General features: G+C 39.1%; 1 protein-coding gene across 5 annotated transcripts in view; it reads left to right on the plus strand.

Moving 5' to 3' along the window:
• Window positions 1–17,630, plus strand: part of NCOA1 (nuclear receptor coactivator 1) — a 243,507-nt gene extending 225,877 nt beyond the window's left edge. The window contains exons 19-23 of one of the 5 annotated variants that reach the window (XM_038560934.1): window positions 813–984; window positions 7,018–7,201; window positions 11,507–11,596; window positions 15,146–15,202; window positions 15,288–17,630. In XM_038560934.1, coding sequence (XP_038416862.1) covers window positions 813–984; window positions 7,018–7,201; window positions 11,507–11,596; window positions 15,146–15,190 — 491 coding nt within the window. In that variant the 3' untranslated portion in view covers window positions 15,191–15,202; window positions 15,288–17,630. The remainder of the gene's footprint in view (window positions 1–812; window positions 985–7,017; window positions 7,202–11,506; window positions 11,597–15,145; window positions 15,203–15,287) is intronic. The other 4 variants (XM_038560935.1, XM_038560932.1, XM_038560933.1 and 1 more) reach the window with 4 other exon arrangements.
• The last annotated feature ends 481 nt before the right edge of the window (window positions 17,631–18,111 follow it).

Here is an 18,111-nt window from a genome sequence, read left to right on the forward strand (position 1 = left end):
GTGGTGATGGTTGCAGGGCTCTGTAAATTGACTAAAAATCATGGAGTTGTGCAGTTCGGTGGGTGAATTCAAGGCAGCCTAGATTACACCTCAGTAAAGCTTTTAAAAAATTAAAAATAAAAAAGGACAGGGAAAGAAAGAAGAGTCCACAGAGATGACTGAGGCATGGACAAAACTTGGCTCATTTTTCATTTCACACACGTGTTTGTCATACCTTTCCCCCTTTCTTTTTTTTTTTCTAATTTTTGTTATTTATTTATGATAGTCACACAGAGAGAGAGAGAGAGAGAGAGGCAGAGACATAGGCAGAGGGAGAAGCAGGCTCCATGCACCGGGAGCCCGACGTGGGATTCGATCCCGGGTCTCCAGGATCACGCCCTGGGCCAAAGGCAGGCGCTAAACCGCTGCGCCACCCAGGGTTCCCTTTTTTTTTTTAATTTTTTTCTTTCCCCCTTTCTAACTTATTTTGATTACACAAGTAATCTGTCATGTATGTTCATGTATGTTTTTTACACTTAAAAATCCATGTAAACAAAAAAGAACAGAAAAAAAAACCATTATACATAATCCTGGTACTAAGATCAATATGTTAGTGAATAGAAGGCATTCTTCCAAACTTGATATGTTTGTCTGTTTATACTGAAATCTCCTCCTGCCTTATTTTGAAGAGATTGAAATGCTTTCCCTACTTGGTTGAATAGGCTATTTCTAACTATATTGTTACAGATCCTTGTGGAGGGGGAGGTATTCTCTTTTATGAAGCTAATAAATTTATAGTATATTCACATAAATTAATTTGTGTCAATTTGCAGGAATGGTTCCCCAAGGTGAGGCCAACTTTGCTCCATCTCTAAGCCCTGGGAACTCCATGGTGCCGATGCCAATCCCTCCTCCTCAGAGCTCTCTGCTCCAGCCAACTCCACCCTCTTCTGGGTACCAGTCACCAGACATGAAGGCCTGGCAGCCAGGAGCAATGGGAAACAAGTAAGTAAGTTTTTATATATGAGCAGGCCAGGTCCTCTGTAGTACATAAGAACAGTCATGCCTTCACAATCTAAATAGAAGGGTATTGTGACACCTGGGTGGCTCAGCAGTTGAGCGTTTGCCTATGGCTCAGGGCATGAGCATGCGGTCCCGGGATCAAGTCCTGCTTCAGGATCCCTGCATGGAGCCTGCTTCTCCCTCTGCTTGTGTCTCTGCCTCTCTCTGTGTGTCTCTCATGAATAAATAAATAAAATCTTGATTGAATGATTGATTTATTGATAGATAGATAGATAGATAAATAAATAAATAAATAAATAAACAAATAAATAAATAAATAAATAAATAATACTGGCTGCTGCCATTTGCAAGCTCATGGAACTGAATGAATTTTATGTGATCGCAAAGAGAAATAATGACTTTTAAATCCTTTAAGTTTCAAGTCATTTTAAAGGCAAATTTACACATTTACAGTACAGAAAATATATCTAGTGGCCCCCAACCTTTCCATCCCATCACCAGCATATCTGAAGAATGTGATTAACTCCTGTGTGTAACAGAGCTTTCCTGGGACAGATATAGAAATGGATACTTAAAAAAATAAAAAAAAAAGGTCCTTTATAAAAACAGATAAAAACTCCTAAAACTCTAAAGTAAGAATGGCTATCAGGATTCATTAGAGCCTGAACAGTGGGCACACAGGCTTCACCCCTCTCAGCATGTTTGAAAGATTTCATAGCAACAGCAAAGGTTTTAAGGCTTCTCAGGCCATTCTGCCTCAGCCAGCTCTTTGAATTTCTAGATTTTCAGTGGCCTCATCTTGCCCATTCTGCTTAGAATTATCTCACTAACGTCATTTTCCCCCCAGATCCTGGCTGCTGAACTTTTCACACTTCACTTGAGTTTTATAAGGCTTTTAATTAGGTTGTGTCTTGGTTCTAATGACAGGGAAGCTGTTTGATCTGACAACATAATAAGTAAGGCAGTTAAAGTTGAAAACTTAAGACCACATTTTCCTAAAGTTCACTGAAAGGTGAGAGGAAGTCTTCCCGTTAGAGAATTGTGTAGCTCTCTGTGAGGACTGTGTGTAAATTAGCTAGAAATGGAACTGTCTATATAAGATGCAAAAAGAATTTAGTCTCCTAATACGTTCTGATCCCAGCTTCCTAAATTCACTTTAGATTCTGTGTTCCGTGATTATAGCTATTCCTCTACAAACACTCTCAAATCCTTTGCCCAGCTCTCCCTCTGTTGCACTTGGCCCTGCTAACAAAACACTCCCTAAAGAAATCCAGCTAAACTCTAGCCTCATACCTAGACCTAAGCATTTAAATGTATCTTGGAAAAAACACAATCCCCCTGACAGCTCTGCTCCCTTTTAGAGTTAAATTCCCCTAAAAGACTCTAACACTGCTTCTCCTTGCCTTGTTGACCTGTAGGCTTTCACCCCTACCACTTACCAGAAGTATCCTTGTCCTCTACAGTGGTCATCAGTGTCCTCTGCAATACCAGATGTAGTGATTATTGGTAGCATTTGACATACTTAAGCATTTATTCCTTCTTAAAGCTCCTTCTTCATTGAGTTTCTGGAACAGCATTCTCTCTTGAGAAAGGTAACTCTCAGTGTCCTCTGCTGGATCTTCCTCATCTCCCAGAGCTCCATTTGAGGGCCTCTGGGCTCATTCTGTCTACTTTCTCCCTTGGTTATGCTGTCCACTCTTAGGGCTGTAAATGCCTATCTCTAGGTACATGACTTATCAATTTAAATCTCCAGTCCAAACTTCTTCCCTGAATGCCATACTGTACGTACAGCTGCCCAATCAGCACCCCACTGTCACTACAGTTTCTTAGGCTAGCATATGGAATATGCTATGGAAGCCACTTCAGGCCAAATTCTTCATCTTTACCTTCCTCCACAGTCCCCACCCCATGATTTAGGGGCTTCCAAATACCTGGTGCTAGCCTAAGAAACTGCAGTGACTGCCATGGGGCTGCCTAAGAAAGCAGAGAGAGGGAGGGTTTCTTTGTACATTGGGTCTAAGGCACTGGTGAACCCCACAGTTCCTTCAGAAACCTAGAATAGGGCAGCCCGGGTGGCTCAGCGGTTTAGCACCGCAATCAGCCCAGGATATGATCCTGGAGACCTGGGGTCGAGTACCACGTCAGGCTCACTGCATGGAGCCTGCTTCTCCCTCTGCCTGTGTCTCTGCCTCTCTTTCTCTCTCTCTCTTTCTCTCTCTCTCTCTCTCTCTCTCTCTCTCTCATGAGTGAATAAATAAATAAAATCTTAAAAAAAAAAAAAAAAGAAAGAAACCTAGAATAGTGATACTAGTGATGGTAGGCAGACCTAGAATAGTGATGGTAGACAGAGTGATGCTTTTTATTTTTATTTTTTTAAGTATTTATTTATTTATTTATTTGAGAGAGAGAGAGAGAGAGAGAACAAGCACATGCACAAGTGGAAAGGAGGGGCAGAGAGAGGGAGAAGCAGACTCCCTGCTTAGTTAGGAGCCTGATACTGGGCTCAATCCCAGGACCCTGGGATCATGATCTGAGCTGAATGCAGATGCTTAACCGACTGAGCCACCCAGGCACTCCAGAGTGATACATTTCAAACATGAGCAGTATGGCAGTCCTTTACTCAGTGCTCACCAACTTACTCAAAATGCAGTATAGGGCCTGTGGAGCCCACATAATCTTGTTCCTGGGTCCCTTTTTGACCTCAGCTGCTATTCCCATCACTCAGTCTGCCACACTGATGTCTGTTTATTCTTCTGTTCTTCACATGTGCCAAGTACATTGCAAACTCAGAGCCTTTGCATTTTTAAATCCCTGTGGAATGTTCTTCTCACAGTAGCCACATGGTCTGCTCTCTCACACTTCAAGTTGCTCCTTAAATGTCACCTTATTAGACATAGATATTAAATGTCACCATATTAAACTTTCCAGATCATCATTTCTAAAACAACAGCTTGTCCCTTTTTTCCCTTCTCTATTTCTCTTCATAGTACTTAACACCTGACATATTGTGTGTTAGTTCGTTTGTTTATGGTCTGTCTCCTCCAACTGGAATAATATCATCCTAAGAGCAAGACTTTGTTTTTGTTTACTTGGGTATGTCCATCCTTTAGAACAGGTGAGCATTTAATGTACACCTATTGTGAACGAGTACAAAGATTCCCTGTCCTACCTCAGTCACTTCTTGGATTCAGGGTCAAATGTGGGCTTGAATTTTTGTTGTACTTTCACAGTTTTTGTGAACTTTGACTTTGCCAAATCATTGAAAAAAGAAAATAGTTGTCACCAAGTCTTTAAGCATTCACACTTGCTTATTTGCTTCATGTGTAAAAGCTTATTAGTCAACACAGGCAGCATGTATTTTGTGACCACTCACTGTTTGTCTTGCACAGTGCAAGGTACCACAAGGAACAGGGGAAAACTGCCCTTGCTGTCAAGTTACCAAGAGTCTAGGTGGTGACAGGAGTAAATGGAGAGAAATAAAACATGAAACAAAGAATCATTTAGTAGAATGATGTAATAGAGTTCAGAGACTGTAATGTGATTCTTTTTCATGATCTTTCTGGTGGCAAGAAAAATAAAGGGTTAAACTAAGCCTCTTTGTCCTGGAACAGTGCAGGTTTGTGTGTAACACTAGGCACTAGGGAGAGTCCTAGCACTTATTAGCATTTTAAAGCCTAGGAAGGCCCGTTGTTTAACCCTTTGGTTTTAGACTTATTTGACCTGGAGCACCTCCTTGCTTGTTAATAATATCTGTAATACGTATGGAAGCCACTTCAGGCCAAATTCTTCATCTTTACCTTCCTCCACAGTCCCCACCCCATGATTTAGGGGCTTCCAAATACCTGGTGCTAGCCTAAGAAACTGCAGTGACTGCCATGGGGCTGCCTAAGAAAGCAGAGAGAGGGAGGGTTTCTTTGTACATTGGGTCTAAGGCACTGGTGAACCCCACAGTTCCTTCAGAAACCTAGAATAGGGCAGCCCGGGTGGCTCAGAGACCTAGAATAGTGATGGATGCTGCAGCAGGGCTTGTCTTCTTCCCATAATGGAAGGAACTGAAATGGAACTCTTGGCAAGAGCAGTTTGAATGAACTTAAGCTAATAGAAGTCTCAAGTATAAATGTGAAAAGAAATTAAACCCTGAACTTTTTTTCACCAGTATGACATCATTGCAGTCCTTGAAGCTTTTGCATGCATTAACTTACATAGCCCTGAGCTGAGCCTCCACAGTGGTGATTTATGGATCAATTGACAAATGAGCATTGTCTGGGGCAGAAATGTTCTCATTAGAAAATAGGCAGCAAACTAATAGGCTTTTCCTCACCTTTAGTTGTGGGGCACTGCCTCACAAGCATACACACTGTACAGACATTAATGGTTCAAAGATGTATTATTGACCATTTCCTAGGAATATAATTTTCTTTGCATTTGTGTTTTATAATTACTTGGAGAAAATTTGCTACTTTTCTTCAGACATGATGAATAGGCTGTTTCTCAGCCTGTTAATTTTAGTATGATTACCTTAATCTACTGGAAACTATAAATGTCAGTACATCCTGCTTACCTCCCAAGAGCTAGCAAGGAATAGATAAGCCATTGATGGGGTAAATAATTTTTAGAAATCAAATTCTCCAAAATTAACATTAAAATAGGTGGAATTTTACCAGCAGTTTAATGTTTAACAACTGATAATCATAAAACATTTGATGTTTTGTAGAACTTGGAAAAGACATAATTCACATCATTTTCCTTTAGATATGTCAGTCTGTATCATTTAAAATTTGGGGGTTCAAATATAAAGTTTCAAGTTGTATTCACTTCGAGTTTATTCCATACTATTCTACCAACTAAGAGACATTGGTTTAACATTTAAGATTTTGGTATAAAGCAGTTCAGAACAAGGCCATAAAGAAGGACATCAGTAAAAGAAGCCCTCTGAAAAACATAATTGCCCTTGCATTTTGCTTGTAGAAAAGACATAAAGCCATCTTCTGGCCTGAGAAGACCTTTTGAGTCTTTAAAAACATTATGTTTGCCAAATAAAAATATCTGGTTATATTCCTCTTTGTTTATAGCATAGTGAAAGCAGCCAGAAGCTGAATCCTTGAGAAGAGACAGCAAGCTCTAGAACATTGAATAAAGGCCCTTGAGTCTTAATGTGCATAGTTAAAAATGTGACTTTCTGTGTCCACCCTCAGAAACTGATTCACTGGGGCTGGAATAAGGCCTGAGAGTCCCAGTTCTCAACAAGTCCCAGGGAATTCTCTTCAGATAGTCTCTCAGCTACACTTAGAAACTAACATTAGTGTCAATACCAGAAAATCTATAAATAAGAAGCAGTCCAAATCTCATCAGTTGACAACACTGAGTAATAATAACCCATGTCATAAGTCACTCATTCACCAGATATTTACTGAGTGTTTGCCATGTGTCACTTATTACTAGAGATGAGGAATGAATAGAACAAGATAGTACTATTCACCTTAAGTGTAAGTCTAAGATGTATAAGCAACCACAATATAAGAATGGCATCTTTGAATTATTGATTCCTTTGTTAATTAATTCAGTGAACATATATTGAGGATTGATATATATGCCAGGCATTTTGCTTAAATAGGATATTCTCTGTTTAGGAAGATAAAATGGTGTAATAAATTTTAGAATGATTTTAATTGTTAAATGAGTAAATTTCAGTTATCTGGAAGGTGTGCTTATGTGGAAAACTTTCTTTCTTAATTATCCAGCTAATTGGAGCTTGACAACTCTGATACTAGGCCAGATAATTGTAACTTTAAAAGAGCTCTTTGTAGTTATTAACTCCTTTGGGCAGAGTTCAAAATTCATTTCAATTACACTCAATTTCTATATGTTGTAGTAAGATCAAGTCTTAACACATAATTTAAGAATGTAAAATCTTTCCTTTCGATTTTTATCTGAAAATTAAGCAGCAGAGTCCAGTCACATTATCCCCATCTTTGTGAACCGTGGATGTAATTGGGATTGTTTTTGAGTTAACAGTGTGTTCAGTCAAGCTGTCCAGAACCAGCCCACACCTGCGCAGCCAGGAGTGTACAACAATATGAGCATCACCGTGTCCATGGCAGGTGGAAACACAAATGTTCAGAACATGAACCCAATGATGGGCCAGATGCAGATGAGCTCTTTGCAGATGCCAGGAATGAACACTGTGTGCCCTGAGCAGGTAAGTGGCACAACTGGCACACTTGCTACACATACATCCATACCACACCACAAGTCATTATTCCAAGGAAAATCAGGTATGTTCACAGTTATTTATCAAAAATAACCACACCATACAGTGATGTGTGTCAAATATTTCTCAATAAAATTAGGGGGAAAAGAAGCACTTCTTTATGATTTCCCACTATCTTTTGATAATTACTACCTCTTAAGCTATACAATGGAAATTTTGATAGACCTTGCAAGATTTTAGTCTCAAGTTTTATTGTTTGGGGAACCTGAGTGGCTTGCTTCTCCCTCTTTTTATGCTGCACACTGGTTGTGCACACTCTCTCGCTCTCTCAGATAAATAAATAAAATATTTTTAAAAGAGAGTTTATTATTTAGATTTATTATAAAATGATACAGGGACACCCGGGTAGCTCAGTTAAGCATCTGACTCTTGATCTCGACTCAGGTCTTGATCTTGGGGTCATGAATTCAGGCCTTGCGTTGGGCTCCATGCTGGACATGGAGCCTACTTAAAAATAAATAAATAAAATGATACAGATAATACATTGGCTTGGAATTTACTCCTTTATATTCCTGAATATGTTTTCTTCACTTTTCCCTTTCATTTCAACAAACATTTATTCGGTACTTATTATATACAAAGATAGCACTGTGGGAGATAATATTAACAAGTTGGGGAAACCCAGCATAAACAAAGAATCAGTTGAATAATAGGACAAAACTGCCATATAAGAGATGGACTGCCATAGGACCTTACATATTTATATCAGTTTGAGGGTATATGCAATTAACTACTGAGGGTTAAGAGGAAAAATCACCTGATTAGGAAAGGCTTCTTGGAAGATGTGTCTAAAAAAAGAGAATAGAAAAGAACATTCAAGACTGGTTGCCACAGCATAACATAGGCAGAGATAGAGGTGGAAAAGTCTAATGAATGTTAAGGGGACATTTATATTATATTTAAAGCAGAATTTTATGTGGTAAGCTTTTTGGGAATGTTGCAAGCCATCTAAATGTTTTAGAGTTTATCCTGGAGCCTCCTGAATATTTTTAAGGATAGAATGACTAAATTCAAAATGATACTTAAGTAGATCATTGAGGTACCTTCCTATAGTTACTGTTCTCATTTTTAGCAACCACAACATGGACTGTGATGACCAGACTATGACTATGTAGCCTTAATTTCTAGCAAGTCTTTTATTTTTTTGAAAGATTTCATTTATTTATTCATAAGACACAGAGAGGAGAGAGTCAGAGACAGGCAGAGGGAGAAGCAGGCCCCATGCAGGGAGCCCGATGTGGGACTCGATCCCAGGACCCCAGGATCACAACCTGAACCAAAGGCAGATGCTCAACCGCGGAGCCAACCAGGCATCTCATATAGCAAGTCTTAAAAAACAATGTAAACCCTGATTACCTTTTCTATAGAATGCCTTTTTGGTGTGAATTTTTTTTGGAAAACTTTCAATTCCCCAGATATTATATAATAAGTCCCTTAGGAGTTTAGCAGGGAAAAAAATCAACAACCTAGTGATTCGTTTCTTACAGCAAAATAGAAGAGCTAAATAGTGTTATTTCTTGTCCTTGTTTTTATTATTCAGTTATCAGAATTTTTCACTATCTCCAGTAGGTTAAAATAATCAAAATTATAGTGAATTAAAGAACATTACACTTAAAGCATATTTCTTATATAGTTGGGTTTTACTTTCTTATTCAGTTTGACAGTCCACACCCATTTAATGTGATTATTGATATGGTTGAATTTAAATGTCTCATCTTTTCTGTTTTATCCTTGTGCCATCTCTTGCCTTCCTTTGATTTAATTGAACATTTTAATTTATCTCCTTTGTTAACTTATTAACTATATATAACTCCATTGTGTTATTTTAGTGGTTGTTTCAGAGTTTATAGCATACATCTTTAACTCATCTTCATGTGCCCTGAAGTGCTCTGATGATACCACCTTGTGTAGAAGAACCTCACAGCTATTCACTTCCATTTCTCCCTCCTGTGCTGTTGTTACCATATATATCATGTCTACATTTGTCATATACCCTACATACTTTTACTTTAAACAATTTTATATATATATGTGTGTGTATATATATATATTTTTTTAATTTAAAGAAGAACTTTTATATTTACCCATGTAATGATTTCCAGTGGTCTTCATTCCTTTGTGTAGATCCCAATTTCTAGCTTGGTATCACTTTCCTTCTGCCTGAAGGTCTTCATTTAGCATTTCTTGTAGTCTGCTGCTGTTGAATTATTTCAGCTTTTGTATGTCTGAAAGAGTTTGTTTCACCTTCATCTTTGGAATTTTTTTTTCCCCTGAATTCTAAGTTAGCTTTAGTTTACCTTTCAGTACTTTAGAGATGTTGCTCCACTGCAGTATTTCTGATGAGTTATCTGCTGGCATTTTCTCTTCATTCCTCTGTACATGATTGATTTTTCTTCCTCTGGCTGCCTTTAAAAAAGACTATTCTGTCACTGGTTTTAGGCAATTTGATTACGACATACCTTAGTGATTGTTTTCATGGTTCTTGTGCTTGGAGTTCAGTGAGCTTTTTGATTTATGGATGTATAATTTTTATCAAATTTGGAAAAATATTTGGCCATTGTTTCTTCAGATATTTTTTCTGTCACCACCCACCTTTCCTTCAGAAGCTCCTAATTATGCATGTACACACACGCGCATGCACCCACATATTTTATTACATGTACATAGTTGGCCACTTGAACTTGTCCACCAGCTCCCTGATTCTCTGGGTTTGGGGGTGTTGGGGGAGGGGCACAAGATCAATCTTTTTTTTCTCTGTGTGTTTCTTTTTGGATAGTTTCTATTGCTATAGCCTTAGGTTCACTAACTTCCTTTTTTCTTTCTTTCTTTCTTTCTTTCTTTCTTTCTTTCTTTCTTTCTTTCTTTCTTTCTTTCTTTCTTTCTTTCTTTCTTTTTTTTTTTTCAATGTCTGATCTGTTCATTTCATCCAGTGTATTTTTCTTCTCAGGTATTCTGTTTTCCTCTCTACAAGTTCAATTTGGACCTCTTATATCTTCCATACCTCTAACACATTTAATCTTCCCTTATCTTCTTGAGCCTTCGGAATATGGTTATTATAATAACTGTCTTAATATCTGCATCATTTTGGGGTTGGTTTCAATTGATTGACTTTTCATTATGGATCATATTTTTCTGGTAATGTGCATGAAGTGGTAATCTTTTATTGGGTGCCAAACATGTGAATTTTACCTTGTTGATATTCGTACATTCTTGAGCTTTATTCTGGGAAATGGTTTGGTTACTTGAAGTAGTTTGATCCTTTTAGTATCAGGTTCATTTCACTTTTCTACTGAGGCAAAGCCTTTCTAAGATGCTACTTGATACTATATGAATTACGATGTTTCCCATTCTGGCCAGTGGAACCAGGACTTACTCCCAGCTTTGTGTAATCTTTGGAAATTATTCCATCAACATCTTTTTGGTGACTCTTTGCTTTGGGTTGTTCCCTAAAATCCACGAGCAGATCAAGATCAGTACTAAGCTGCAGACTCAAGGGGATCCTCTGCAGATCTTCAGAGCTTGCTTTCTGAGTAGCTGCCCCTCTTCTCTGATACTCTGGAATTCTCCTGAGAATTCCAGCTGCAGTGACCATCTTCAGACTTCCAGCTGCATCATCTCAACTCAGGGAGCCTACAGGGCTCTCTGCCTGAGTTCCTAGTCAGCACAGTGGCTACAGCCTGGAAATTCTCTGTAGACAGTAGCTGGGGCAACTGTAGGACTTACCTCAGTTGTTTCCCAGCTCCTAGGGATGGCTTTTCTTCACTGGGTTTGTCCAGTGTCTTGAGTGCCTTCATTTTATCCAGTTTTTTGTCAATTCAGGCAGAGGATAAATCTGATTTCTATTACTATACCTCGATAAGAAGTAAAAGTCATTTGCTGATTAACTTTTGTATCTGTGAATTTAACTTTTTATTCAAGTATAAGAATATACAGAAAAATATACAACTCCATGAATTTTCATAAACTCAACACATCTTTAAAGCTACCATTCAGATCAAGAAACATTATCAGCAGTACCCTAAAGGTTCTCCTCATGCTCCCTTCCACATCATCCCTTTTCATCCCCTCTGAAGGGAACCACTGTCCTGACTTATAACAACATAGTAAATTGCTAAGCTTTTTATTTCTGCTGCATCCCTATTTTCTGTCAGTGAGATTATTTTCATCGAAAAATTTGATCTTCAACTTTTAAACAACTAGCATGTAATTTGGTCTTGTACTTATCTTTAATAGATAAATGATCCAGCACTGAGACACACAGGCCTCTACTGCAACCAGCTCTCATCCACTGACCTTCTCAAAACAGAAACAGATGGAACCCAGGTCAGTAAGAAAATTCTAAACCCAGAGCTGCCAAATGTACTCTAGATACACAGGAAACTTTGTTTAGCATCATGGGTAGGAGCCTGACCTTGGGAGTCAGACCTGGGTGTGAGTCCTGGCTCTACCCTTCTTAGTGGTGTCCTCCTGGGCATGTTAGGGAACTTTCCTGAGCTGCTATTTAACCAACAGAACTAACAAGATACCTGCTAATAGGATTGTTGAGAGGGTTAAATGAGATAAGTTTTCAGAAGATTTAATCCAGTGGTTAAACAGGATAAAAAGATCACAAACGGTGGGCCACTGATTGTTATATTGTAAATAAGCACAATTCTAAAACTCACATGTAGTCAAAGTACCTCAAAAGATCTCAGTAAATTCAGACATAGAGTGCCTGCTGTGTAGTCTGCCTCATTTTCGAAGTTCATTTCAAAGCAATACAAATAGCAAAGATGGCCACTTTCCTATATTAACCAAAGGTTAGAGATTTTGGATGTTTTAGTTCACTTCAGTAACTGATTTAGTCTTTAGTCTCTTAATAAATATGTATTTTTAAGATACTGTACAGGCATTATGGTAAGGTGGAGATATAAAGAAACACAAGACATGTTTGCCCTTTAGGTGAACTGTGGGTAGAGGTGAGGAAAGGAAGTTTCATTTGTGAAATGCTTATGATTTGTCTGGCACTGTGCTAAGCACTGTCCGCTTTATTTCACATAAGCCTCATGATGACCCTCGGAAGGAAATAGTATTCCTTTTGTTCACAGATGAAGAAACAGAACCTGAAGAGATTTAACTACACACATGATTCACAAAGCTAGAAAGGGGCAGAGCTGAGGTTCAAGCCAGGTATTTGTAACACCGAAGTTCATGCTCTTTCTGCCATACCACTTAGGGCCCATTAAAAGATAAAACGTGTAGACATACACATGTGAATTGTCACATAACCAAAAGAAGGCAAACCCAAATTTATGTTACAGGTAACAAGAACCATCAGTGTTAAAAGAGAGAAGAAAATGCTGTGAGGGTCAGAAGAACATTTACACAAGTGCTGAACTGGGCCTTGGGGATAGTTAGCAAGGCAAGGTAAAGGAAAAAGTGTCAGAGGCTGGAGGAGGGAACAAGCTTAGAAGTGTAGGGGACTAGAAGTAGATGCTCCAGAGACAAGGAAACAGTAATATCTTAGCATGATCCTGGGAAACCAAATCCACTGAAGGTAAAGGGTTTATAAGAAGATTTTATAGGAATTAAAATTGGTAAGATAGATTGGGACAGATTTCTGGGAGCCTTGAACGCTAAACTCAGGGGTTTGGATTGAGTTCTACAAGATTGAGTCACCCTCAGGGGGAGCAGTGATATAAGCACCAGCTAAGGCTTCATCTTGAGGGAGAAAAGGGACAGGACATGCAGTGGGCAGCCGCCTCAGGCTGAGAAAGACCAGTTAGGAGCTGTTTCCATAGTCAAATCTGATTCCCAGGAGGGTGAAGAGGGGATTTTGTGATTGGGGAAATGAAGTCTTCATTAGAAGGTTTTCAAAGTCTTACTCCTGCAGGGAGACATATAACTGGCAGCTCGGCAAATTAATTAAAACTAAACAACCAAGTTTTAAAGTTCTTGATCTCTGAGAGAGCATTTGAATTGATGTAAAACTCTGCCGGAAAATTTTGCAAGGTTGAAGACTCCGCTCTTTTCACCTGGCAAATCGTAGGATGTGTATGCATCTTGTTTTTGCCTGTCTGAAAGTGTGGCAGTATCTGAAGTCCTGTGAGGTCTAGCATGAGGCACCTTAAGTGTTTGGGGACAGAAATACCTTGTGCTCTGACCCAGTACTTCCTATGTTGAAACACATAAACGTGGAATTTTACATGCAGTTTTTTTTAATCAGTCATTGCCTGAAAGCACTACCGCTTGTGCTCATGCCAAGTTTCAGCGGCAAAATCTTGGTCCATCATGCCGTCTCTGCTCCAGTGCTTTTGTATTTGCCAAACGGAAGCTGGGGAGTGAGTTTAATAGAAATACAGAGACGGGTGTACAGAAAAGGAGAAGGAAAAGAACCAAGAGAGGATGGCTTGAGGAGGACTTAGGACTCCCTGTATTTGGAGAGCAGAGGCAGGGAAGAGGCAAGACCAAGAGAACCAGAAAAGAAGAGAATCTAGAGAAGCAGGAAGAAGGCTTAGTAGGGGGATGGTTGACCTGAAGAGAGAGAAAGGTCAGGGGTGGAGCTCCAGAAGGAAAAGAGTAGGAAGAAGTTAGAAACAAAGGAGAGGGGAGGACACAGGGCTAGCTAGTGGATAGACTCAGAGTTGGTGCATATTAGATGCACAAGAAAAAGCCCAAAGAAAGAAGAAAACAAATGGTATCTTGTGGGATCCAGAAGCAAAACTTGGGAAATCAGGCAAAGAAGAGGATAAGGAGAAAAATGATGCTCATCTAACTAGAGGTTAATCCAGCAGGCTAAGAAGACTCAGCTCAGAGGCTGTCTTTGAGTGAGCATAGAGTGGAGGTATAGATGGATCAAGAGGGGAAGACATTGGGGGCTGGACTGATACAGCAGCTGGAGGTTGAGATTTTGACATGAGGTCAACAAAGGTCGATGAAAACAACTTTTATTCAATTAGGATAGAAAAGTTTTCAGGAAGGCTGAGTGTAATTGACATAAATTAGTGATGAATGACCAAAAAATGCATCACTAATCTAAAATACTTCATGAACCTGTGAAACACTAAGCACAAGTTTGCCAAACAATTGAGACACTAATAGATGCACTTGGATGCCTTAGGGAGGCATCTCCATTCTTGGTCTGGAACATTCACAAGTGTGATACTGGCTTGAATCAGTTCTACAAATGACTTTTTAATAAGGATGGTTGTAAAAACTAACTTCTGGCTTTGTTTTCCCAGTAGAAAATGCTAGAATTATACAACGTTAGATATTTTTAAGGAATACGTGTATTATTACTGGAAGTAGCTAAAGGGAAAATTCACACTGTTCTCAGCTAGTAATTTACTGTTATTTTTAGCTCATGTGTTTAAATGAATTGTCTATCAGGAAAAAAGTTAAATATAAAATTGTTCTACTAATATTTTGCTGTAATTCTAAAGGCAATATGTAAGAGCTATGTAATAGTATATTTAGATATTACGCAAATCTTCTGGACATTGACTTAGTAATGCTAATGTCCTGTTACTGAGTTGTGGTGGTTTTTGTTTTGCTAATACTGGGTTAAAGCCCTTAATTTTCTAACATAATAAAGTTGTTGTTTTTGTTTTTTTTTTTTTATCCTACTAAAGTCATCCATAGAATGCTTTTGTAACCAGTTTCCAAATAATATATAGAATATATACACATATATATATTTTTAAACCCACCACCAGACACCCAGACTCTGAAACTGGGCTTTTCCCAATCTTGGCAATATTAGCAGTGACGCTCATTTTCATTATTGATGGCAACCCTGTAGGAGGCTTGACCATTCCAATTTTGATTTTATTTTTAAAGTGTGAACTTTCCAGAACCCTGAGCAAAATGAGTGCAGCGATTTTCTTTTTGTAGGACAAGAAGACAGAAGAGTTCTTCTCTGTGGTGACTACAGACTAGAGGAATGCTCTAGTGAGTTTCCACTTCAAGTAGTACCCACTCATAAGCCGGGGGGGCAGACCCTTCTGTCTAAACACATCTTTTATTTGTGTTCCAGCAGGTGCAGCAGGTTCAGGTGTTTGCTGACGTCCAGTGTACAGTGAATCTGGTAGGCGGGGACCCTTACCTGAACCAGCCTGGTCCACTGGGAACTCAAAAACCCACAGCAGGACCACAGACCCCCCAGGCCCAGCAGAAGAGCCTCCTTCAGCAGCTACTGACTGAATAACCACTTTTAAAGGAATGTGAAATTTAAATAATAGACATACAGAGATATACAAATATATTATATATTTTTCTGAGATTTTTGATATCTCAATCTGCAGCCATTCTTCAGGTCGTAGCATTTGGAGCAAAAAAAAAAAAAAAAGGAATTCACTTTTGTTGGAAGATTGAGAGGTGTTTTTGTTTCTTTCTTTGTAAAGGCCTTGGATATTGGAAAAAAATAACAAGGCAGAACAGTTGGACAATCTATTTCTTGAGCCAAATTTAATTATTCTTATTTTTGTAATCAGTCATTGGCTTCTTATCTGGATGAAGGCTTTTGGAGGAGAACCAAAACGACAAGTTCCAAGGGGAAGATGAAGCTCCGCCTCTGCTGGCTCACTCCTGACCCTGACAAGGAAGAAGGGCCCAGTGGGGCTTTGCCTGTGCCCGTCCACCAAAGGCTGTCACGTGTGTCTAAATCAACAGCCCTCCCCTTCCCGACCCCAGGCAGCTTGTGTGTACAATCAGCTTCTTCTAGCAACTCTATATCTGTTGGCTTCAAGAGAATATTTTGCCTCCCATATGTACCCCTTCTCCTTTTTTTAAAGATGGATTTAAACCAAGATGCCTCCAGGAACGAGGACGAAATGAGTATATTCACAGAGGAATCCAAAAAATACAGTTTGGGGGAAAATGCAATAATTTTTGATGAGATGGGTAAAGGACAAGAAGCAAGTTCTGTCAATTATTGTAGATATAATTTTCTGATTAAATCTGGAAAAAAAAAAGGCAGCCTGTTCTTTCTGCTTTTATTGTATTAACAGCTAAGGTAGCTAAAGTTATTTAAAATAAAATTAAATTTATGATCCAAGTAGCTTATTTTTCCCTTTAAATCTCACTGTAAATATATTTGATTTCTTGTAGAAATTGATTTCCTTCTGTTTAATTTTATGGTTTTATTATCATACTCTTGATTTTTCTAAACTTGTGTGTGAATATATCATTGATTGAATTGCAATTACATTTGACTAGTGATATTTCATTATTTTACTAACTGTGATGCCATGTATGGATTTACTTTGCGGTTCAAATCAAAATGCCACTGCCAGAAAAAGCTGTTCGAGATGAGCTAGAGCATACTGCCCTAGAGTGTCCCTGGGATCACCTACCTTGAGACAGTGCAAGGAGTTAACACCAGAAGTGCACAGGCTACTTGTACAGAAAAAAAAATTAGTACTCAAAGAAAAATTTCATTTGTTTTAGATTGACTTTGGGGATTTGAATTTTCATCCGTGCAAATAGAAATTTCTCTATCCTACTCTGAGGCTAATTGATACGTATTTTCCCTTTGTGTCTTGTCACTCTGCCACGTCTTGTCTCATCCTGGCCTCTGAGTCAAGGACCCAGTGAACTGCCTCTAGTTCTAGAAGTTCCACTGCAAGGCCAGGAAAGCTTGAGAAGGGTCTTGTGGAAGAAGCAAAGGTAGACCCCCATCACTCGCCTTTACCTGCCCCCTCCCCCGGGCCTGTGAATGATGACACAGCATCTGACATCGTGCACCAGCTACCTCTGCTTCCACGGCAGAGCAAAGGCCATAAGAACTAACAGCGAAGAGGAGCGTGGACTTGGACACCAAGGAAGAAGCCATTCTCCCAGGTCCTCCTTTGTGCATCTCACCACCCCTAGTTACCAATAACTCCATTGAACAGCATCTACTCAGAAACTACCGAATAAAAAGATTGCTGGAAGGGCTCACATGGGTAGCAACTATGAAACAGAAATAGGACACTCAGTTACAAACATTATCTCTTTTAGTTTTTCAGAAAAATGCATCCCTGATTTCATTCATTCCCAGCTTGAACGCCCAGCCATATTACTCTAGTCCTTACCAAACTGCTCTAGGAGGTCATTTCTGTTTTGTTTGTGATACTTAGATGTGCAGACTTCAGGAAGTTCACCTTTAACTTCAGCATTCCAGATGAAGTTTCCTGACTCAATGCTTTTGCATAAGGAACTAGTTTTAAAAAGCGGTAAGGAAAATTGGAGATGCTAATAACAACCTCCCCATCCCAGCTGCACCTTAAGATATGCATGTCACCTTCAAGGTTTTATAATTGCACTGTTTGTTTTATGTATGTACAGATTAAAATTATTGCTACATTTGAGGAAAATAAAATTGCTTGCTTCTATGTAATTCCTGTCATTCCACAGGAAATTCACTTTTCCAGCTACTGAATAGAATTTGTTTAACAACCTCCTGGGTTGCCTCTTCATTTTCAGGGAAGAAATGAAACTTGCTTCCTGCAGAAATTGCCAAAGCCCCAGTGACTAATGAGTCATTAAAAGATCGTAAAAGAAAGTATCCCTGGAGTCAAAGATCCTCGAAGGCACCCTGATAGGAACTGGTGAAAATTGGAAAGGGTCAAAGTTAAGTTGTGAGAGTGGGCCATGAGGAAATCGTAGTTTTGGCCATTTGCCTGATGATTCAATATGCTGGGCCTGCTGTTTCTGGACCCAGGAGGTAGAGTCGGGGCAGCCCTTCATAGCTAGCTATAAGATAACCATCTCTCTCTCTCTCTCTCTCTCTCTCTCTCTCTCTCTCTCTCTCTCTCTCTCCCCCTCTCCCTCCCTCCCTCCTTCCCCCCATCACTGGTTTTTCTATACTAACATTTATT

This window comes from Canis lupus, chromosome 17 (assembly GCF_011100685.1).
Source record: "Canis lupus familiaris isolate Mischka breed German Shepherd chromosome 17, alternate assembly UU_Cfam_GSD_1.0, whole genome shotgun sequence".
In the NCBI taxonomy this organism is placed as follows: domain Eukaryota; kingdom Metazoa; phylum Chordata; class Mammalia; order Carnivora; family Canidae; genus Canis; species Canis lupus.